The 24,824-nt window shown below is 47.1% G+C and overlaps 1 protein-coding gene across 1 annotated transcript; it reads left to right on the plus strand.

The window, feature by feature from the left end:
• The first annotated feature begins 12,732 nt into the window (after window positions 1-12,732).
• MLNR (motilin receptor) lies at window positions 12,733-18,181 on the plus strand. The gene is made up of 2 exons (XM_010592626.3): window positions 12,733-13,630; window positions 14,403-18,181. Exons 1-2 carry the CDS (start codon window positions 12,733-12,735, stop codon window positions 14,738-14,740), a joined length of 1,236 nt encoding a protein of 411 aa, XP_010590928.1. The 3' UTR covers window positions 14,741-18,181.
• Window positions 18,182-24,824: the final 6,643 nt, after the last annotated feature.

Raw genomic sequence — 24,824 nt, forward strand, 5'->3', positions numbered from 1 at the left:
AACAAATCTGTCTTGGAAGAAGTGCGGCCAGAATGCTCCTTAGAGGCAAGGATGGCGAGACTGTGTCTTACATACTTTGGACATGTTGTCAGGAGGGATCAGTCCCTGGAGAAGGACATCATGCTTGGCAGAGTACGGGGTCAGTGGAAAACAGGAAGACCCTCAAAAAGGTGGATTGACACAGTGGCTGCAAAAATGAGCTCAAGCATAACAACAATTGTAAGGATGGTGCAGGACCAGGCAGTGTTTCATTCCATTGTGCATAGGGTCACTATGAGTCAGAACTGACTCGACGGCACCTAACAACAACAACATGGCTCAAATTGTTGATGATATTGCAGAAGAAATTAATGGCAACCCAACGAAAATCTTTGGACTCCCTCTTTAGGGTTGTATAGATAATAGAATAGCCATTGATTTCATTTTAGCTCAACATGGGAGAGTTTCGCTATTGCTAATACCTCTTGCTGTGCTTGAATAAATACCTCAGGATAAATAAAACATGGATGAATCTGGAGAGCATTATGCTGAGTGAAAATAAGTCAATTGCAAAAGGATGAATATTGTATGAGGCAACTATTATAAAAACTTATAAAAAGTTTTACACACAGAAAGAAACAATCTTTGATGGCTACAAGGGGCGGGAGGTTGGGAAGGGAAAAGCACCAACTAGACAACAGATAAGTGGTAGCTTTGGTGATGGGTAAGGCTGTACATAATACTGGGGAAGGCAGCACAACTTGATCAAGACAAGGTCATGGAAGCTTCATAGAAACATCCAAACTCCCTGAGGGACTGAATTACTGAGCTGAGGGCTGGGGACCATGATCTTGGGGGACATCTAGCTCATTGGCATAACACAGTTTATGAAGAAAATGTTCTACATCCTACTTTAGTGAGTAGTGTCTGGGGTCTTAAAAGCTTGTGAGTGGCCGTCTAAGATACTCCACTGGTCCCACCCCATCTGGAGCAAGGCAGAACGCAGAAAACCAAAGACACAAGGGAAAGATTAACCCAAAGGACTAATGGACCACAACTACCATAGTCTCCACCAGACTGAGTCCTGCATAACCAAATGGTGCCCAGCTACCACCACCAACTACTCTGACAGGGCTCACAATAGAGGGTCCAAGACAGAGATGGAGAAAAATGTACAGCGAAATTCTAATTCACAAAAAAAGACCAGACTTACTGATCTGACAGAGACTGGAGAAACCCTGAGAGTATGGCCCCAGACACCCTTTTAACTCAGTACTGAAGTCACTCCTGAGGTTCATCCTTCAGCCAAAGATTAAACAGGCCTCTTAAAAAAATGAGACTAAATGGGCACACCAGCCCAGAGGCAAAGATGAGAAGTCAGGGGGACAGGAAAGCTGGTAATGGGGAATCCAAGGTCAAAAAGCAGACAGTGTTGACTGGTTGTGGAGTTTGTAACCAATGTCACAAAACAATATGTGTATTAACTGTTTAATGAGAAACTAATTTGCTCTGTAAACATTCATCTAAAGAACAATTTTGAAAAAAGATTAAGAATAGCTGACAAAAGGCTACTTGGTTGCAAGCAATACCCTCTATGTTTGATTCTCCATTTTTGGGCATTTTTAGCTGGTTGCCCGATAGATGCAGGTTCTTGGTTATGCTCAATATTGCAAACTGGATAAATTCTCTTGATTATTTTATTAGTATTATAGGACTAGTCAAATTCTTTACGGAAGGTTTGTTTAATGTTTGTAATCAGGATAGAACTCCTCTGCTTAAGCAAAGAATGATGTATCTTAAAGAAATGTATGTTCAGTAAAGGTCAACCTTTTGCCTCTTCTTTCTCTCTGATACACTGCATATTAACCCTTATTGTTTGAATTCGGCCTGAAACTATTCCTTAAATTTGGCTTTTTCTGCTGCTGCAACCTTGACAAGTCAACTCACCTGAAGACGAGGCCTAGTAGCTTGGCAAGGTGAAGGCGATAATCCCTATCAGCCTAAAGCCCTTGAGGAAGGGTAGGTGAAGGTCCTTGCAGAAGAAACGTAACTCTTATTGCGGGTGATGTGATCAGCACCCTCTGGTGGAGGCTTGATCAAAAGGGGGAATATGTTAGCAGACCCCTAAATTGAGAGTCATTAAGGCTGAGCTCACAGTAACATGTTAATTTGCTCTGACTCTGAGAACTGAGGGGAGAAGGGCAAAACTGTGGCTGTTCTTAGAAAGAATGTTTTCTTGCAAACTGCCCTTGTCCTTGAAAGATAGGCAGAACCATTTTCACAAAATACGTGCAGAGACTTGCTCCAACATGTCTGTAGATTAACTGTTATGTGACTTGTAGTTACTGTTTCCTTAATTTTTATGTATGGTTTTCTTCAACTCCTGTACTTCAGAGTATTATTAGCACTTTCGCTTTGTGTTCCCCAATTGCAGTTGCTTTATTCCCCAATAAAACTCATTCCTTTTTTTTACTCCTAACTTAGTAAGAACTTTGTGCTCTGATACTTTCATCATGTTGTGTAACCATTACCACTATGCTTTTCCAAATTATTCCACCACTTTTAACAAAAATTCAGTGCTCCCTAAGCAACAACTCCCCTTTTTCTCCTCCCTCCCATCCTTGGCAACCACTAATAAGCTTTGGTCTCTCTATATTTGCCTATTTTAGGCACTTCATAAAAAGTGAGATCATACAATATTTGTCCTATTATGACTGACTCTGTTTTACTCAGCAAAATGATTTCAAGTTTCGTCCATGTCATAGCATGCATCAGGACTTCATTTTTATTTATGGCTGAGTAATGTTCCATCGTATGTATGAACTATATTTTGTTTATCCATTTGCTGGGTGATGAATCACTTAAGTGTGGCCTTTCTCTCCATGGACTTGTAACAGTGATTGGGTGGGACCATGCAAACAAGGTAACTGTGGTTTACCAAAGAGATTGGTCGGCTTGCCATCACGCTAGGCTTAAAATGAGCCATCTCAAAGGCAGGAAGAAGAAAATCTCACTGCCACCAAGGAAGAAGAGCCAAGAGTGGAGCATGTCCTTTCGACCTGGAATCTTAGCACTGAGAAGCTCCTGGAACCAGGAGACTGAAGGAGACAGCTGTAACACTGAAGACCGCAAGAAGTGGTGGCAGAGAATTGGTGGTAAGAAAGACCAGTAGGAGAGGGCACATTGGGCTTCCTGGCCCACTCAGTGCCTTTGGAAAGGAGGCTTGCTAGCATAGTAGGGTGCCTCTGGGCATTTGGTGGAGCTAAATTTGCCAACTCACAGAGCTAGAGCTGAGCAGCTTCAGGCCAAGGCTTACTGGCAGAGTGGGCTGCCTCTGGGCACTTATCGGCAGAGCTAAAAGAGCTTTGTTACACTTGCCTGAGCAGAACAGAGGTCGAGGGGCAAGAGAGAGGTATGTCTCTGGGTACAGCTGAGAAGAGGCTGTCTTGATGGAAGAACTGTAACCTGAGTGTTCCTGAGCCTGAATTATAACCAGTTATTTTCCTAATAAACCCCATAATTGTGAGTATTGTCTGTGAGTTCTGTGTAGCCTCTGCAATTAATTATCGAACCCAGCAGAGAAGTAGAGAGTGCTGTGGAAGGGATGATTGGTGTCAGAATTGGTAAAGATATTGGAAAGAGGAGGCGTGTCTGACCTCCGCCTCATAGGAATCAGCCTTGGGCTATTGATCTTGATTCTCCTTCCCCCTTGTGCTGTTAGAGAAGGTCAGTCACTGCAACCACACCATTTTTACATGATTCATCTATTGGTGGATATTTATGTTGTTTCAACAACTGATTTTTTTAATGGATGCCCTTGATAAAACCCATTGCCGTCGAGTCCTTGATAGGTATTGAGTAATTTGGCCAGTCCAGGCCTAAGGTATAAGCTCTAGTCCACTTTTAATATTTCTAGGATGACCTGGTGATCTTAGGGAAGAAATTACCTTTAATAGTTTCACAGTTTACCAATGACAGCTGTGCAGTAAGGCTGTTCATGTACAGTGGCATAAGATCTATTGTCTCACAGCCTATACTCTGAAAACTAATCTAGAAAAACATTTGGGGAAAAATACATAAGTGCTCAAGTAATAATACTAATAGAATTAATTTATGATTCTCTAAATTTGACTCAGACCCATTTAAATAAATCAGAATAGAATCTAGTCTCCAGTCGTATTGTGAAAAACTTGGAGTCCATTCATTGTAACTCTGGCTCAAAATTATTTTAGAGGATCCAGGGAGTACAAATAATTTGGTATGTTTCACAAAGAGTATACACAATTTCTGACAATATAAATAGTTTCAAATTATTCCTTTTTAGAAGTGGGAGGGGAAATATACTATAAATTCATTGTAAATGAAAGTATGGTACTACCATTCATATGGAAAAGTAAGGATAGAAAAACTCTGGAAAAGAACAATGACAGGTGACTAGCCCCACTAGATTATAAAGCCTCAATAATTTAGCACAGAAAAACCAAAGGAGGAGAATGGTAATCCCATAGTCCTAAGTACATACAGAAATCTAGTACTAAGAGGGACACAAGCACTCCTATACCCCCTCTCTAAAGGGGCTTGTGGGCAAAGGAGATGAGGAGTTAGCAGAATCCCAGCCCCGGTATCACACAGAGTTCAGAAGGGTGGGTTTGGAGCCATGAGACAACAGCTTGATGACACCAACGACAACCAAAAAATATGTGTGTGGTTACACAAATGCATATGTAGGCATATATGTGTACGGGTATAAATATGTGGCACATATATGTGCACTGATAGATGTATCTATAGGCATATGTACATACAGATGTGTGTGTATGCACCTGTATTTGTATATATAATAAACCACATAGAGGAAACAGTTACGATAGTACTAAGACATAACCAAGTACGGATACTTCTTAGACATAACCAAACACCTCACAAGACTGGTTTTCTGAGTTTGAAGACTTAGGACCATAGTCTTGTGGGACAACTCAGTTAATTGGCATAATATAGTTCATAACGTTTATGTTTTACATCCTAATTTGCTGAGCAGTGTCTAGGGTCTTAAAAGCTTGGGAGTGGCCATCTAAGATATATCTCATCTTGACCACAGCAAAAGAGAACTAAGGAAACCAAAGACTCACAGAAGAAACTAGTCTACAGGACTAATAGTCTACAAGAACCACGGCCTCGTCTACCCTGAGCTCAGAAGAACCAGATGGTGCCCGGCTAACACTACAAACCATTCTGATCAGGGCCAGAATACAGTGATCCTGATAGAAGAGGAGAAAAATGTGGAACAGAACTCAAATTCTTAGAAAGTCCAGACTTACTGGACCAGTTGAGACTAGAGGACTTCCCAAGACTAACGTCCTGTGACCATCTTTACCCCTTAAACTGAAATTATCCCTTAAGGTCACCTTTTAGCTAAATAACAGGTTGGCTCATAAAATAAAGAATATCACTTATGAGTAAGGAGCTCCTTTGAAAACGCATCTATCTGAGACCAAATGGTCAACAATTCCTCTAAAGCAATGAGGAGAAGGTAAGGGGGCAGGAAAAGAAACTAGAGTACTGGAAATGGTACAACCAGAAAGGAATGAATGAGAATGATGGCACATGTGAAAAAATGTAACCAATATCACTGAGTAATTTGGGTAGAAATTGTTAAATGGGAACCTAATTTGCTGTGTAAACTTTCATCTTAAGCAAAAAGAGATAACAGTTTAAAACTGGGGCAGTTGCTCCCAGGTGGAAGCACATGAGAGGTGGTGTGTCAGTCTCCCTGTTCTCCCTGGCCTTAGAGATGATGGGAGTATCTACTGCTACAGAGGAGCCATGAGACCAAGCAGCCTAGAATGCAAGACACCGGGAGGAGAGAGCTTCTCTGCACAGTCTCCCAGACTTGAAGCCACGTTGATGGGAGCAAGAAATGAACCTGTGAGCAGTTAGGGCACTGACCTTTGGAGGATGTGGATTTGGGCAGCGTAACCCAGCCCCTTTTCACGGAAGACATACTCCACGTACACAGCACTCCCTGGTTACAATGAATCCCCACCCCCTGACACCTGGGCAGGTGCAAGGAAGCGTACGCCTGCTGCCCTGGCCCTCTGTTATGGATTAAATTGCACCCTCCAAAAAGATATGTTAAGTCCTAGCCCCCAAACCTGTGAATGTGACCTTGTTTGTAAATAGGGTGTGTCTTTCATCTCAGTTACATTAAATGAGGTCATACCAGAGTAGGGTGGGTGCTAATCCTAATTCCCTCTGATAGGTGCCTTATAAAAGCAGAGACCAGACATGGAAACATAGTTACATACCCAAGGGGAAGACACCGTGTGAAGATACATCTGCAAGCCAAGGGATGTCAAGAAACACCCAGGGCTACCAGAAGCTGAAATAGACAAGGATCTTCCCCTAGAGCCAACAGAAAGAGCATAGCCCTACCAACGCCCTGAATTTGGACTTCTAGGATCCAGAACCGTGAGACAAGAAATTTTTGTTCTAGTCATCTACTTTGTATTTTGTATGGCTGCACCAGGAGATCAATGTAGAGGATACAGCATCACGTATCACAGGCATTGCGTGCTACAGTGAGGTGAAGGTAAGAGGCAAAAGTCTGCTCCAAGAAGCCTCAACACGAAATGGAAGGGACATTAGGTAGGTAACAGGGGCTCAAAGGGCACCAGAGACAATACCGCATCCAGATGAGGGGCTTAGGAAGACCCGGACAGGGTGACATTTTAGGTGTCTGAGAAGGGCATGTGGATTGGGATTTTGACAGAGATGGAAGGAGAGTTAATACAGGGGCAAATGCACAGGGCCAGAATGTGTAAGATTTGACTGAAGAATGGGGGGCCATCTAGTTTGTATACAAGGATAGCCTCTTTGTTTTGTTATTATCAGTAGCAAAAAGAAGAGCTAATCGTTATAACGGACATTATAGCTGCCAGGCACTGTGCTAAGGACTTTGTTTTCTCAAAGCAACAACCCAGTGAGGTCAATCCTGATATTATCACCCCTTTTTACATCCACACACTGTGTGGCGGGACTCTGCCCCCAGAAAGGACTTGAGCATTCGCACTCTGCTCAGTTTCCTGGGAAAACCCCCCTACTGCCTCCAGCCCCCCACTTAAGACTTAAGGATTCCATGAGGATAAACTTGCTTCAGCTGCCATTCCATTCCCCAGAAATGGAGTGAAAACATTCATGTTCCTAGCTCCTCAGACATCAAATTATACCCTTAAGAGGTAAAAAAAAAAAAAAAATGGCCTACCTTGTTCACCTAGAAGATCAGTGTTGGGGTGAGCAATCTCTCTTTCTTGTTACTTTATGCAAGTATTTCTTATCCTATGTACACCGCCTTTGTGGGGCATTCTGACTGGGCTCTGTTGTGGTCTGAAGGGCAGATTGTGTCTTAAAAGTTGGAAAGAGGGTAAGTGTGGAGTGGATTACTTAGAGGTAGAATTTGTAGGTCTTTTCTTTCCTGCAGATGATGCAATTTAAGTCAGTAATGTCATTAAAAAAGTAAAAATAAAAAAGGCTTAAGGTTTTTATTTTTATGTTCATCTTCCTGGAAATGCTAAGATTTTTACTATTACAGGGCCAAGAGACTCGTGACTTTGATCTCACCATCTTTCTTTTTTCTTCAGCTATAAGCTTACTTTAAAATGCCTATGAACATTTAATAATCAGCTGCCATGAGACAAATGTATTTAACTGTTTGACTGTTCTGTGACTCTCTTCTCTCCTAGACAGCTGTCAGTTGATTGATTTGGGTGTACACCTCAGGAGGACATTGGCAGTTCAGTGGTAGAATTCTTGTCTCCCACGCAGGAGACCGGAGTTCCATTTTCAGGGGATGCATCTCAAGCACAGCCACTGCCGTCTCTCAGTGGAGGGCTAGCCTGTTGCCATGATACTGAACAGGTTTCAGTGGAGCTCCCAGACTAAGATGGACTTAGAGGGAAAGGCCTGGCAACTTACTTCTGAAAATCATCCACTGAAAGCCCTATAGATCACAACGGTCCAGTCCTATTGTGCATGGGGTCGCCATGAGTCAGAGGCGGACTCAACAGCAGCTAACAACAATCACATCTCAAGTGGTGGCTCCTCGGTTCGGTAAACCTGGATGTGGTAGAGTCAAGACATCTGTCTCAGTCTCCTTGGGCTGCCAGAACAAAGCACCACAAAGTGGGTGACTTAAAGAACAGAGATTTATTGTTTCATGGTCCTGGAGGCTAGAAGTCCAAGGCAGGGTCTGGGTGGTATCGGCTCCTGAGGGCTTTGAGGGAGGAATCGCCTGTGCCTCTCTCCCAGCTTCGGATTTCTGCCGGCAGGCCTTGGTGTTCCTTCCCTGCTTGTAGGTGCACCTGCTTCCCTCATCACACCACACCTGTCCTCTCCCGTGTGGCTCCGTCTCCGTGTACGGCACTTCTCCTCCCCCTTGTGACTCCCTCTCTGTGTACCACCCATCCTCCCCTGTGTGACTCTCCATGTACGGCACCCATCCTCCCCCGTGTGACTCTATCTCCTTGTAGGGCACCAGTCCTCCCCTGTGTGATTCCCTCTCCATATATGGCACCCGTCCTCCCCCGTGTGACTTCATCTCTGTGTAGGGCACCTGTCCTCCCCTGTGTAGCTCCCTCTCCGTGTATGGCATCCGTCCTCTCCCATGTGACTCTGTCTCTGGGTCTGTTCTCCCTTTTATAAAACACCACTCAGAAGGGACTAGGATTAGGACCACCCTCCTCCAGTGTGGCCTTGTTTAATTTAACTGATAACATAAGAAAAACTCTAGTATTTCCAAACAAGGTCACATTCACAGATTCAGAGGCTAGGACTTCAATATATTTAGGGAAAGACACAGTTCAGTCCATAGCACCATCTCAGTGTGTTCTTGTGGCTGGTGGGAGCCTAAGATGCTACTGAGCCACATCAAGGCAGAAAGGGCATGGTCACAGGAGGCCGACCTGGGCACAGGGTGAGCTAGGGTGGTCACTTCTGACAGGGACTGTCGACTGGGGTCAACAGAGGTGTACTGGAATCTCCAGCAGGTTTTTTCCCAAGTCCTGTACCCTCTTTCCACCCTCCCAACTTGATAATCAATGCCAAGGTGAGCCTTTCTCTCTCTCTCAGGAGAAATGGGGACCAAAACACAATCGCCAAAGCAACAGTCGCAGTCACAGGAATCTTGCCTGAATTTGCTGTGTCGTGTCCTGCTGTGCAAAGATAAAACCTGGGAAGCGGCACCCCAGGGCAGTGTAGAGGTCAAGGCCTGGAGGGGGTGCTCTGACAGAGCTGACCCGTCCCTCTCAGCCAGGGCTTCCCCTCCCAGTGCCAGCTCTGCGCTCTCCATGGCAGAAAGGCCCAGCAAACTGTTTCCAAAGGTTACAACCAAGAAAATCCTATGGAGCAATTCTACTCTGTAACACCTGGGTCACCATGAGTCAGGGATGAGGCAGTAGCAGCTAACAACCACAACAGGTCTACAGCAAGAGGCAGCACAGCACAGTGGCTGTGAGCTGGACTCTGCTAACAATGGCACTGCTCCCTGCTGGCCGCGTGGCCTGAGTAACTTTTTAGTGCTGTAGTCTTCTCATCCACGAAATGAAGATACTAAAAGCATGTGCCTCATAACGCTATTGCTAAGGATTAAATGAATTAATACATGCAAGTACTTGGGACAATGCCTGGCACACAGTAAGTGTGCTAATGCCTGCCGAAGGCCAACATGTGCTGCCTCCAGCCAGGGGCCAAGAGCTGATGACTAGATGATTCTCTTGCTTCCAGGGACGCAGGCCATAGCAGGGCCAGACCTACGCCCGCTCTCACCCTACACAACTACCAGGTGCAGAGGTACTCATAAGGTAGAAGGAGAGAGATGTCCATACACCTGGTCCACTGAGAACATCCTCTCATCATAAGAAATATGAAGTCAGTAAATTGAAGCATAAAGTAGAAAGCAGATTTAATCGGTTCTCCAGCTATCTGGTCTGTCATCTTGTGCTGTGGTGGCTTGCACATTGCTGTGATGCTGGAAGCTATGCCACGAGTATTTCAAATACCAGCAGGGTCACCCATGATGAACAGGTTTCAGCAGATCTCCCAGACTAAGACAGACTAGGAAGAAAGGCCTGGCAATCTGCTTGTCAAAATTAACCAATGAAAACCTTATGAATCATGGCAGAACACTGTCTGACTCACTTGTTTTGGACACATTATGAAGCGGGACCAATTGCTGGATGTAACATCACGTTTGGTGAAATAGAGGGCCCATGAGGGCACGGGAGACCCTGGGTGAGGTGGACTGGCATGAAAGCCAAAATGACGGACTTGGACATGCTGATGACCACGAGGATGATGCAGGACTAGACAATGTTTTGGTCTGCTGTACACCAGGTTGTCATGAGTCAGAGTTGACAGCTATCTATCTGTCTATCCAGATACCTGGTGCCCATTTCTTCCTACAACATGGACTTCTGAGTCATTATAATAGGGGTCCAGATATGCCCTAAGGACCAAATCATGCTGGAGCCTCAGCATAACAATATTATAGAAAAAGCTAGCTGTAAACCCAGCTCTCCATATCAGTATCCTATCTGGAACTGGACTAATCAATTAGCACTTACTGGGCACCCACTGTAATCAGCAAGTTGTGCTTAACTGCCAGGAACTATAAAGAAAATAATGGTACCTGGTTCTGCAGAAGCTTATTCATGCCCTACAGTAACAAATATTTATTAAGTTCTCACACTATGCCAGAGACTGATGCAGGCGCTAGGGAGAGCAATGAACACAAAAGACTATAGCCCTGCCTTCTGAAGCGTGTGATGCAGCGGGGGAGGGGGACTGATAACAAAAGAATAAGTAAATTGTGTAGTGTGTCAGGTGGAGTAAGTTAGAGAAAAATAAAACAGAGGGGTATCGGGAGTATCTGACTGGAGGGGGAGCACAGAAGAGTCAGAGAGAAAGTATCCTGGGTGCTCATGAGCTTGGGTAGCATGAGACCTTATAGCCTGCCTGACAGCCTGCTGTGGTGGGTGGCAGAAGACTCAAGGGACTTCAGCAGGCCACGGAGCAGAACGGAAAACATGAAAGAGACTCAGGGGTCTGCAGCCAGAGCAGGCCAGGGGGAAGGAGTCAGATGTGCTGGGAGCACCACGGCAGTCAAAGGAAGAGACCACAAATCCATGAGCCACAGGCCTCAGCCCCAAAGGTCAGCAGAACACCTGGTGACCTGGCAGGAAGGGGACACCCAACTGAAATCTAGAGCTAGAATCTAGCAGGTGCAAGCCGGGGTGCTCCCAGGAACCAGGAGGAAAGGAGGTGCCCCCTCCCCACTCTCATTTCATAAAACCTGTAACCCCTTGCTGTCCTTGTCAATTCCCACTCATAGTGACCCTATAAGACAGTGGAACTGCCCCACAGAGTTTTCAAGGAGCGCCTGGTGGACTTGAACTGCTGGCGTTTTGGTTAGCAGCTGTAACACTTAACCACTATGCCACGAGGACTGAGCAGAAAGGCTCAAGAGCAGTATGCCATGGCTTTGGGTGGGGGCAGGAGGGTCATTTCAGGGTTTCCTCTCATAGGCGGACTGAGGGGGCTGCACTGGCAGTTTGGTGGGGTGTGGGGCCTGCAATTCTGGAATCAGACCAGACCAGTGTCCAAATCCAGCCTCTTACTGCCGGTGCGACCTCCCGCCAGTCAGTCGGTAAAGTGAGCTCCTAAGGGCTCCTTGGAAACTCTGTGGGGCAGCTCTTGCGGAATCGACTCGATGGCACTGGGTTCTGGGTAAGGATGAGAGTTAAATGAAAGGCACAGGGCCAGATACATCCTAAGCCAGCTACCGTCACTACGAGCACGATGAACTGATTCATAAACCAGTTTGTCTCTTCCCAAAATTTCGTTCTTTGTTGTGTTGGCAAATGGTCTGGTTTTATACGTTTATAAAATATTTTGCACACAGAGAGGAAAAGTTTACCACATATGAATGTACTCAGATGTCCACGTAAATACGTAATCCTTGTTCTTCAAGATGAGTAAACACGATCAAGTCGACAGATTTCAGAACTGTAAGGGATAGGTGAAATGATCTGGTTCAACTCTCTCCAACACTCGAGAGTTTGCCTAAGAGGAGAAGGTCGGTGGGGCTGGGAAGCACCCGAGGTATCACCGCTACTTATTCGGTTGCAGAGACAGGACTAGAAGCCGGGAGGGATTCTAGGTTCCGGTCTAGACTCGCCTCCTGCCCTTTAGCTTGGAGGCCTCCAGACGATTCCTGGTGAGCTTGTACCTGTCAGGGCGCAGCCACCGCCCCAGGTCTCCCAGCCCTTCCCCTGTGTTCCCGACGGACAAAAGCGCCCGCACTTGGCTGAGTCCGGAAACCAGCCTCACTGGGGTCAGAAATCGCTTCCTGCGACGGGGTGGGCTCGTGAGGGTGGAGTGAGGTGCTGCGAGGTACAACTGGCCTGAGAGAGGGCGCGGGTAGGCGGGCGGGGCGGCGGGCCGGGGCGGAGCTGTGGGCCTCAAAGCCCGGCCCTCAGAGCCGCAGTTCCGCGCCCGGCGCGGCAGGGCTCCGGCAGTGTCGCCAGGGCTCCGCGGGGGCGCCGGCGCTGCAGCGCTTCGAGCTCTCCCCGGGAGTGCCGGCTTCGCGCGGGCTGTGCAAGGCAGTACTTGGCGAGTGGGGCATGCTCTAGCCTCCCGGGGACGCGGCGGAGCGGAGGGACTAGCGCACCAGGTCGTCGCACCCGCGTCTGCTTTCCGCCCATGGGCGGCCCCTGGAACAGCAGCAACAGCCCCCCGGTCGCGCGGGAGCCGCCCGGGCCGGGGATGCAGCAGTGCGACGAGCGCCGCTGCTCCTTCTTCTCCCTGGGGGCGCTGGTGCCGGTGACGGCGGTGTGCCTGGGCCTGTTCGCCGTCGGGGTGAGCGGCAACGTGGTGACGGTGCTGCTGATCCGGCGCTACCGGGACATGCGGACCACCACCAACCTGTACCTGGGCAGCATGGCCGTGTCCGACCTGCTCATCCTGCTCGGCCTCCCTTTCGACCTGTACCGCCTCTGGCGCTCGCGGCCCTGGGTCTTCGGGCCGCTGCTCTGCCGCCTGTCGCTCTACGTGGGCGAGGGCTGCACCTATGCCACGCTGCTGCACATGACGGCTCTCAGCGTCGAGCGCTACCTCGCCATCTGCCGCCCGCTCCGTGCCCGCGTCCTGGTCACCCGGCGCCGCGTCCGCGCGCTCATCGCCGCGCTCTGGGCCGTGGCGCTGCTCTCAGCCGGGCCCTTTCTCTTTCTGATGGGCGTCGAGCAGGAGGACCCGGACATCTACGCGGTCCCGAGCTTTAATGGCACCGCGCAGGTCACCCCCTGGCCCCCCGCCTCTCTTCCAGAGCCCTCGTGGGTGCCACCCATGTCGCCACCGTCGGGGCCCAGGGCCGCGGCGGCCGCGGCGCTGTTCAGCCGCGAGTGCCGGCCGAGCCCGGCGCGGCTGGGCGCGCTGCGCATCATGCTATGGGTCACCACTGCCTATTTCTTCCTGCCCTTCCTGTGCCTCGGCGTCCTCTACGGGCTCATCGGGCGGGAGCTGTGGAGGAACCGGGGGCCGCTGCGAGGCCCGGCCGCCTCCGGGCGGGAGAAGGGCCATCGGCAGACTGTCCGCGTCCTGTGTAAGTGGCGCGACCTCTGTTCCAAGCACATAGCCAGCTGAGCCGGGCAGCGCAAACAGGCCTGTGTGTCGGTCCCATGGCCGCCCAGCCCTCTGCGCCTCTTCGAGCTACATTTTCTTTGTGCGTCTTAAATTCCAGTCTCCAGAGAAAACCATCTCCTGACCCCAAGGAGCTCAGGGTGGCCCCAGAGGATGGAATCCTCGGGTTTCGGGAAATAGCAGTAATTTCCCAAAAAGCCTCTGTAATCGGTGAGCCGGGCTGATGCAGGATGCGTAGTTGGAGGCTCTTAAACCAACTGCCTGTCTCTGATGGATGCTGCAGCTGTTGGTACTCACTACCCTTGAGAAGACGGGGCAGGTTACATTCAGCTAAATTTTTGACATAATGTTAAATTATCTTGAAGGCTAAGGTGAACCATGTCCATACCAAAAAGTAGAAGACTGTGCAGACCTGTTGCAGAATTCTTCTCAACGGAGAACAGACAGGTCTCTGGAGTGGGTTTACGGGAGGAAGCCTGCCAGAACAGCTTGTTGGCAGAAGTTGCTCCTGTTTTATGTCCAGCGTTGAGAACACTTAAGTGAGACTAATCAGCAGTGTTAAAGCAAATAGTGATGTAGTCTGCAGCCTGGTAGTTTCCCTGGGGTGGGGACTTAGCTAGGTAAAGCTCTGGCTGATCTCTTGGTTGTTGGTTATTACTTCGGATGGCTTCTGGAGACCCGTCTTTGTTTCCCCATGCTTTTGCTGATTCTGGCCCTTGTGTCTTGTTTTGCAGTGGTGGTGGTGCTGGCATTTGTGGTTTGCTGGTTGCCTTTCCACGTGGGCAGAATCATTTATCTACATACAGAAGATACCCGAACGATGTACATCTCTCAGTACTTCAACATAGTGGCTTTGCAACTTTTCTATCTGAGTGCATCCATCAACCCAATCCTCTACAACCTCATTTCAAAGAAATATAGAGCAGCTGCCTATAAACTGCTGCTTTCCAGACAGCCCAGACACAGAGGTTTCTGCGGAAGCAGGGACAGTGGAGAGGACCCTGCGGGGGACACTGCAGGAGACACACCCGGCTACACGGACTCCAGCGCTAACGCAAGGACAACAGCGTAACCAGCACGGCCACGCAAGTCACCATGTCCCTCAAATCTGGGATGCCAGGGAAAACAGGTCTGTACAGAAACAGGAGAAAGAGGGGGTACAGATCCTAAATAAGAAGAATGGGAAGAGTGGTTGAAACATTGTGGGTTGGTTTAAAAATTGTCAGCATTTTTTTAACTAAGGTGTGAAATGTAACTGTACCAATCTTTCTCTTTCCCCTTTCATGTCCTCCTAAGGAATGTCTGTTTTAGCATCCTTCATGGTTGTGACAAGTAGCACAAAGTGTGCTGTGGGAGGTTTTATAAGTCATCATTTTGCTAGTCTTTGGAATATGCTGTGATTGCTCAGTTTACAGTTAATGAGTGATACAGAGATATGCAGCCATAAAAATCATGAGGTCAGGGGTGTGTGTGTGTTATGTTCTGGATATAAATATAAGGCTGCATACACAAGGAACCCAGGATAATGAGAGTTTGGATCCAAGAAATTATTTAATGGCTATATATGGCAGTAACAACATTTAGAAGCAAGTAAAAGGAATTCTGGATAGACCCAAAGGTTCCACCCCTTTCTGGTTTTGGAGCAAATTATAGAGATTGGGCACCATCCCCCTTTCTCAGAATTACTTCGCATAAACAACTGTTGCAACCTATTTCTTCCTGGTCCTTCCCCCGGGGACTTTCCTGGGGCCGATGGCCATGAGGTAGCAAACCCCAGAGCTGAAGCCTGCAGGTGGACCGCTCCTCACAGCTTGGCCTGCCAGTGTGACTGCTAATGACATTTGCAAGAAGCTGTAATAGACCCATCTGGCCTCGGCTGGGTGGGGTAAGCTTTGTCATCGTTTCTGTTTTACTAGTGATGAAACTGAATCTCAGATTTCCCCGAGGTCTCGAAAACAGGAGCTGGAGAGTCTGAGCCTGAACTCCAGGTTTTGGTTTCAGATCCTTACATACCCCCATACCAAATGCTGCTGTAACTGAAAAACACAAGAGTCCATGGATTTAGTCAAGCCTGTAAAAGAATGTGTTGGACATACCAATGACTCAGTATTTTCTTTTCTTTTTACATTTTAAAACATAAATGTTTGTAGAGGGCTGCTGCTTTGTAGCGCAACTGCAAAGGGCCACTTTCATACCATAGTCTGTATGAATGGTGCCCCCTGGAGGTGAGCAGGGCACCACTTGAGCGATTGTCACAGGCCCTGGTTTTCAGGTTAAGTTCAAATCGAAATTGCAGTAGATTCTTGATGTTTATGAGGACTTTGTCCTGAGCTTTTCACGAATCTTCAAATTTGCAAATACTACCAAAGCATAACCAGAAAAAGAGAAAAAAAAATTGCTGTCGAGTCAATTCTGACTCATGGCCACCCCGCTTGTGCAGTGTGCTGTGACCTTTCCTTCTTCTGAGGCACCTTTGGGTGGTTTTGAACCACCAAACTTTTGGTTAGTCAGCTGAGCACTTAACCTTTTGTGCCACCCAAGGACTCCTGGTGAAGCAGAAAATCAAATCAGTTGCTGGCTAGTCAGTTCCAACTCATGGTGACCCCATGTGTCACAGAGTAGAACTGCTCCATAGGGTTTTCAAGGCTGTGACTTTTTGGAAGCAAATCACTAGGCCTTTCTTCCGAGGTGCCTCTGGGTGAATTTGAATTGCCAACCTTTCAGCCAGCAGTCGAGCACTTAGCCATTTGTGCCACAGAGGGACTCCTAGTGAAGCGTAAAATGCTATAAAATATAACTTCATCATAGTCACTGCCTTTACAAGGACAAATAGAAGTAAAGTCACAATGAGATTTGGGAGCTGAAGGGCCAGCTATGTTCACTCGCTGACTCAGTGTCTTTGCTTCACAGCTCACAGTCCGGGCCTCCGCAAGTTTCTACATTACTTCCTGTCACACACAGACCACTGAGGTCTTTTTGGATTAGCTAAAACTACAGATGATAAGTACATAAACAAAGGTCTGTTAACATGCTGACAGAGGTCTATTGCTTTTTCATTTTATTAGCCAAATACAGATGATTCACCCAAGTCCCCTGCAAGCATCCTAATCCCTTATATAGGCGTGAAGCCTCTGGTCTGCCATTTTGTTTCTCCTACTTAGTGGAAGGAAGAAGCAGATATCAGTCACTTTGGGTGCGTTCCCTAAACTGTTCTGCAGATTTTCAGAGATTAGTTGAAAAAGGTCAAATATGGTAGGAAAACACTGCATACTGTTCCCTGCTCCCCGAGATCCACAACCCACAGTAACGTGTCAGGGGCTCTGAAAAGTTCTGCAGTGAAAAAGCTTTGTTCCACCCAGCATTTCCTTGACTTATTTTGTGGCAGAATCACTCCCCACCTTGCAGACTGAAGAACACCTTTTGGGAACACTGATGTACGGATTCTCACGGTGGAGGTGCCAGCCTTACGTCACCGCCACTTCTCTGCTTGGTAGCACTAAGTAGGGATGTGCTGGGGCCGATGCCACGCACAGCCTTTCTGCTCACGGGAGTTCCTCTCCGGAGCAGTCAGAAGTTGCCTCCTCCTTGTGGAAGGTCATGGTTAAGAACCTTCCAGGTAATAGTGTAATGTTTTAGATATAGAAGCAAAGACCTCTCCTTTGAGCCTTCTTGTTCAGATTCTATAAAAGGCATGTCTGTTATACTTTCCTGTGACCTAAGTTTGTTCCCAGGGGCAGGGGTGGGGAGGATCACTCTTCCTTGGCCTTGGTGTCCCTGAGATGGACAGTCTGAAGCCCAGCCCCACTGCAGGGCCACCATGCGGGTTTCAAAATGCCCATTGGTGATTGTGAAGTCGGTTATTCTGTAAAGGGACGGAGCAGACAGGAGTGGAATGAGACTACCAGTGTACCCTGTGTGGGAAGGGTAACTTGTGTTGTGAAGCTTGTGCTCTAACCATATATTGGTTTGTGTCTTTTGGGATCAAAAAAGTAAAATGTGTACTTATTTTGGGTCGTGGTCAAAGAAGTTTGGAAAACTGTCCTCAGATGTACCTACCCCAGCAGAGTGGCCTTGTCCTGCACTGAGTGCTGGCTATAGAAGTGGAGGTCCTCAGAGCAGGAGAAGAACATGTGAAACAAAATTCAAATTCACACACAAGAGGACCAGACATGCTGGTCTGACAGACTGGAGGGGTCCCCGAGACTGTGGCCCCCGGACACTCTGCTAGCCCAGAGCCGAAACCATGTCTGAAGCCCACTTTTCAGACAAAGATTAGACAGGCCTGTAAAACAATAACAGACCCAAAGAATGTGCTTCTTAGTTCAATCAAGTATATGAGGCCAAATGGGCGACACCTGCCAAAAAGCAGGGCGAGAAAGCAGGAAGGGACAGGAATGGGATGAATGGACACAGGGAACCCGGGGTGGAAAGGGGGAGAGTGCTGTCACATTGTGGGGATTGCAACCAATGTCACAAAACAATGTGTATTAATTAAAGTTGAATGAGAAATCAACTTGAGCTGTAAACTTTCACCTGAACTGAAAATTAAAAATAAAATTAAAAAATAAATAAATTTTTTTAAAAAAGTGGGGGTGCCGGGAAGACCTGGGGTGTGGGCCTGAGTCAGGGATCTCTGGCTTTGACAATCCTGGGCCTCTGTCTTCCTTTACTGGTGGTGATGTGTCACAAATACCCTAAGTGGGCACCTTTAAAGAACAGCCATTTATTTTCTCACAGTGCTGAAGGCTAAAGGTCCAATTCAGGATCTTGGCCAGGTTAATTCCTTCTTTGTTGATAGCCCCGGGGGTTCCTTGGTTTCTTGGCAATCTTCGCATGGTGTCTGTCTTCCCCCAAGTCTCCGTGACTCATCTGCTGTTTTATATAACTCAGAAGTGATTAGATTTAGAACTTGCCCTACTGGGTGTGGTCTAATTAACATAACAAAGAAAACTCTATATCCAAACAGGATCATATCTACAGGTATGAACCCCTGTCTGGCTGACGCTTTTTAGTCCTTAATATACAGGTGTCAAGGAGCCCTGCTGGGGCAGTGGTTAAAGTAAGTGCTGGGCTGCTAACTGAAAGGCTGGCAGTTTGAACTCACTAGTCGGCCTTGGGAGGAAGATGTGGCAGTCTGCTCCTGTAAAGATTACAGCCTTAGAAACCCTATGGGGCAGTTCTACTCTGTCCTATAGGGTCACTGTGGGTCAAAATACACTCGACAGCAGTGGGTTTGGTTTGGTTTTGGGGGTACAGGTGTCCACTTCAGGAGTTCCCAGGCAGTGCAAGCTCCAACACACGTTGGGGACTCACTTTACCCCATAGCAGCCTCCCTCCAGTAGAGGTCCCCTAAGGTCTCACTGCACCAGGACCTCTCTCTCCACCGAGACAGTACACTGAGATCCAGCTAGGAGCTCTTTGAGCTGCGCTGTCCTCCTGCAGGCGAAAAGGGTTTTTGTTAGATGAGGTGCCAAACTTGGGAGAGGGTTTGCCTTCATTCCTTCACTCAGCAAATATTTACTGAGCAACTGCTAAGTGCCAGACGTGTCACGATGAAAAATTAGCCTGTGTCACGGTGTCAAAATCCATCAAATTTTGAGTGACATTTTTTGTTTAAAATGTGTAGTCGTGTCATCTAAACCAATCACAGATTCCATTCACAGATGCATAAAAGCCTTTCGATCAGGGAACTGCAGAATAGCGGGTCCTGTTATCCTGCCCCAGATGCTCCCCCTCTTTTCTACAGGAAGCGTTTCCACTTCTAAAGGACGCAGCCAGACGCTGAGCGTGGCACCGCACCTCCGGCAGTTTCCTGCAGAAGGCTTACAGGAGACCCAAGAGCGAGGTGTCCACAGTGTTTGAAAGTTTGAATCCGTCCTCCGCTGACCACTTCTGCTCACGTCATAACATTTGCAGCATATGGGAGTGGCTCAGTGGTTAAGGGCTCAGTAGCTAACTGAAAGGTCGGCGGTTCAAACCTACCAGCTGCTCCACGGGAGGAAGATGTGGCAGTCTGCTTCCATAAACACTTACAGCTTGGAAACCTCTGGGGCAGTTCTACGCTGTCCTATACGGTCGCTATGAGTCAGAAGTGACTCACAGCAATGGATTTTTTGTTTTTTGGAAAAAAGTATTAGTGGTTGTACAGGTCAGTGTTTTAAAAGCGGGAACTTAGGAAGTCCTACGTATAGATGTGATGCAGCTTTCAGCTGTGAGTCACCTGTCCTCCCTGGGATTTTCAGTGGCTGCTTCACCAGGCCTGTCTTCTGATACGCCTCTAGGTGGATTTGAACTGCTGGATTTGAACCATCAACCGAGCAGGTTAACTGTTTGCACCGCCCAGGGACTCAAGTGGACACCTGTATGTTAAGGGTTAAGTAGCGTCAGCCGGACCAGGAGACCCTCTGTGTGAATCTCTTTGCCGGCACTTACCACACTACGTTGAGGGTGGCGATTTCCCACTGGTTTACAGCATGCTCCCAAAGGACAGGTGCTGTTCCAGTCAGCTCTGCATCTCTTGCCTTGGTAGACAGCGTGTACTGCACTCATCTGGCTGCAGGTGAGAGGATAGTGATCTTCACCCCAATGGGTGGGTAGAAATGGTGCCTGAATATGCAGATGGTTGGGGCGCACATTCGGAGCCAATAAAAATATGAGATAGGAGTGAAAGGGCACACAAGGGAACATGAGCAGAATGGAATACAGGAAGGGAGCCTGAGGAGGCGGAGAGGAGGGAGGTGAGGGCGCTGATGGAACTGGGAGCTGGAGTCTACAAAACAGCTGGGAGAGGTGGAAGGGAAGGGGCGGGCTGGGATGATGAGACCAGTTGGGACCATTATTTACCATAATCCACATATAAGGCAGAGCCCCTGGGTGGTACATTTAACTCACTTGGCTGCTAACTGAAAGGGTGGAGGTTCAAGTCCACCCAGAGGTACCTCTGAAGAAAGCCTTGACAATCTACTTCAGAAAAATCAGCCACTGAAAACCCTATGGAGCATAGTGGTACTCTTGATGAACATGGGGTCGCCATGAGTTGAAATCTACTCTGATAACTTTTTTTTTTTTCTTTTTTAAGCATGAGGCACTCGTGGGGTAGAGTGATGATGGTGGAGAAGTAACCATTACCAGGTTCAGGACCTTCTATCTCTGAGATTCCCAGCGAGGCCAGGGCCTCAGAGCAGCTCCCCTTTCCTCATCCTTGACTCCCAGCCCCAGGCACTTCCCACCCCATCTTCCTTCATCTGCACCACCTGCACCCCATCCCACCCAGGCACCAGCAGTGGAAGGGGCCACAGGTTTATACCTCCTTTCTCTCATTGTTGAAGCAAGTGTGCAGGTCTTGATGATATTCTAAGCATTTCTACTACTTGCGATGACAGGGGCTAGAATAAGATGCAAATAAGTGAATATGTGCTGCTTTCAAGGTTGTAACAAACCTTGAAAATGTGACATTAATTGCACCTGTTGATAACTGGAGCACAAATAGAGCTGAACCTTTTCTCCTGTTTTGCTCCCACGGTAACCCCACGCTTCGACCTTACACAACCTTGCTTGCTGAAAGTGAAGAGGACTTGAAGCATTTACTAATGAAGATCAAAGACCACAGCCTTTAGTATGGATTACACCTCAACATAAAGAAAACAAAAATCCTCACATCTGGACCAATGAGCAACATCATGATAAACGGAGAAATAACTGAAGTTGTCAAGGATCCACGGAAGCAGCAGTCAAGAAATCAAAAGATGCATTGCACTGGGTAAATCTGCTGCAAAGGACCTCTTTAAAGTGTTGAAGAGCAAAGATGTCACCTTGAAGACTAAGGCGCGCCTGACCCAAGCCATGGTATTTTCAATTGCATCATATGCATGTGAAAGCTGGACAATGAATAAGGAAGACCAAAGAAGAAGAACTGATGCCTTTGAATTGCGGTGTTGGCGAAGAATATTGAATATACCACGGACTGCCAGAGGAACAAAGAAATCTGTCTTGGAAGAAGTGCGGCCAGAATGCTCCTTAGAAGCAAGGATGATGAGACTGTGTCTTACATACTTCGGATGTGTTGTCAGGAGGGATCAGTCCCTGGAGAAGGAGATCATGCTTGGCAAAGTACAGGGTCGGTGGAAAAGAGGAAGACCCTCAATGAGGTGGATTGACACAGTGGCTGCAACAATGGGCTCAAGCATAACAACGATTGTAAGGATGGCGCAGGACCGGGCAGTGTTTCGTTCTGTTGTGCATAGGGTCGCTATGAGTCGGAACCGACTCGTTGGCACCTAACAACAACAAACAACAACAATTGACCTTACAGTGAACGCTAGCTCCTTCCCTCAGGCTTCTCGTTCCCGGCTCTAATTATCTAGAGGCTGATTGTCAGACTTCAGTAGCCATCTGAGTCACCTGGAAGCCTTCTTAAGCCCGACTGCTGGGATCCATCCACAGAGTTTCTGATTTCTTAGGTCTGGGTTAGGACTCAAGAATTTGCACTTCTATCAAGTTCTCAGGTGATGCTTATTCTGGTGGCCTGATGACTACACTCTGAGAACCGCTGTCGTAAGTCCTTGCTGCTAAAAATGTGGTCCACGGGCCGAGGAATTAACACTACCAAGGAGCTTGTTCAAAATGCAAATTTCCAGGCTCCACCCCAAACCTACCGGATTAGAATCTGCACATTAGCAAGATCCCCAGGTAACTCCTATGTACGTTGAGGTTCGAGAAGTCAAGACTAGACCAGTGGCATCAGAATCTGGGGGTTGGACCCAAACATCAATATATTTTAAAAAATTTTATTGTGGTGAAATACATATAACAAGAAATTTGCCATTTTAACCATTTTAAATTGTACAATTTAGTGACATTACATTCACCATGTTATGCAACCATCAAAACTATTTATTTCTAAGTTTTTCATTGCCCCCCAAAACAGAAACTTCATACCCCTTATGCAATAACTCCCCCACTTTCTTCACTAATAGACTGTGGTCTCTGCATTTGTCTGTTTTAAATATTCCATGTAAGTAGGACCATACAATCTTTGCCCTTTTATGACTTATTTTCCTCAGCACAATGTTTTCAAGGTTTATCCACGTCGCAACGTGTATCAGGACTTCATTTCTCCTTATAGCTATATGTGTACACAGTATACCACATTGTGTTTATCCATTCGTCTGTTGGTAGATACTTGGGTTTTTCCACCTCTTGGCTATTGTGAATAATGCTGCAATGAATATTGGTGTACAAGAATCTGTTAGAGTTCTGCTTTCAATTCTTTTGGGTATATACCTAGGAGTGGAATTGCTGGGTCATGACATAGATCTATGCTTAACTTTTGAGCTATTGACAACCTATTTTCCACAGTAGCTGCACAATTTTATAATCTCACTGGCAGTGGATGAGGGTTCTAATTTCTCTACATCCTTGTCGACACTTATTTTCTGTTTTTCTGATAATTGCCATGCTAGTGGGAGGTGAAGTGATATCTCATTGTGGTTTTGATTTGTATTTCCTTAATATGATGGTTAATGTTATGTGTCAACATGGCTAGGCTATGGTTCCCAGTAGTTTGGCCAAACATGAGTCTAATCGCTGTCCCATAATGTCATGTAAATAACTTCCCATAATGTGATCTAATGTACTTTAATTAGTCAATCAGTTGAAAAGAGTGTTGCCTTAGGGTGTGTTCTGCCTCCAGACTATAAGCAGATATTTTGGCAGAACTCTGTCTCTCTGTCTTCACTCTGCACTCTTTCTGTCACCTGACCTACGGTTCTTGGGATGCAAGCTGCAGAAAGTGTACACTGAGACATCAGTATTTTTTTTTAAAGCTCCTCAGATGATTTCAACATGAAGGCAAGATTAAGAACCCATCACTATAAAAGCCAAACCCAAACCCAATGCCGGCGAGTCAATTCCAACTCATGCAGACTCTATAAGACGAGTAGAATTGCCCCCTAGAGTTTCCAAGGGGCGCCTGGTGGATTCTAACTGCCGATCTTTTGGTTAACAGCTGAGCTCTTAACCACTGCACCTTATCCCTTCCCTTCCCTGTATTTACCTCAGGATAAAGGAAGAGGAACAAAGATACTACAGGTGGGTTTGTGGGGAAAGGTATTCATACGGGAGTCATTTATATTTTAGCAGAAACTCAAGACTTCGGTCCAACAGTGACGCCCTGGCTCCTCAGCCCGTCAGTCCTCACAGCTGGGAGCCTTTAACCTCCCTATGGGCAAAGTCCACCCACTTCCAATGCTGATATCCTGCCTGCCCACAGGCCAGGCTCAGCACCAAGCCCTCTTTGGCACTGTCTGCTCCTTACCTTAACCAGGTCTCCGCCATGTCTCTTGGTCTTCAAAACATGTTTCAGTTTTCACTTACCTCAACATTTAGTTTGGTCCCTTGCTCTGGTCCTAAATTCTTCCAAGATAGGCCTACTTTCATCTTCATGGCTCTCTTGGGGACTTGAGCTCTGTCCCTGATTCCTTGACCCTTTGTCACCTATGGCCAACTGCTGGGTAGCCCTGAAGTTATTACTTGCCATCTGGGACTTCTGTCAATGCTAGTTGCTGAGATCAGCCCAAATTGCCCTTTGGGCCAATGGACTGGTCTCCAGGCTCCAGCCAGTCCTGATATGACCCCAGTGAAGAGGCCGCTGCCTGACCGTTGACTCTGAGAGGCACAAAAATAGCTTGTTTTACCCAAGAAAGCCACTTCACATCTCCCTTTCAACATACGGCAACTGAATCCCTAACACTTAGAGGCTGATTGGACACAGGAGAGGAAGAAGTCGTGACTCCAATATTTCAAGCCTAGGTAACTAGGAGAGTGGCAGTGCTATTTGAGAGAAAATGGGCCATTAGAAGTAAAGGGGATTTAGCGGGGGGATAGGAATTCCGTTTCGATTCCTTTGTTTCCAGTGAGGCCACCCACATGGAAATGCTCTACTTCCTTTTCCACAGTCTCCTGGAAATGGGTCCCAATAGTCAAATAATTTTAAGAAATGCTGTAATACTATATATACCCCTTTGGACCACAGAATTGTTTTTTGTTTTTTTCTTCCATATATTAACATTTCACCGAGCTCTCTAGTTTGAAATACTGGAGGGGAATTTGGTCATGAAGTTAGGGCTAAAGATTTGGGAGTCAACAGAACAGACCAG

The sequence above is a fragment of the Loxodonta africana genome, chromosome 17, assembly GCF_030014295.1.
Source record: "Loxodonta africana isolate mLoxAfr1 chromosome 17, mLoxAfr1.hap2, whole genome shotgun sequence".
Lineage (NCBI taxonomy): Eukaryota > Metazoa > Chordata > Mammalia > Proboscidea > Elephantidae > Loxodonta > Loxodonta africana.

What these genes read in the sequence shown, in the direction of transcription:
- MLNR (XM_010592626.3), top strand. Translation starts at nt 12,733, where the DNA reads ATGGGCGGCCCCTGGAACAGCAGCAACAGCCCCCCGGTCGCGCGGGAG. An exon ending in GCAGACTGTCCGCGTCCTGT is followed by an intron (nt 13,631 to 14,402) that starts GTAAGTGGCGCG and finishes CTTGTTTTGCAG; the next exon opens with TGGTGGTGGTGCTGGCATTT.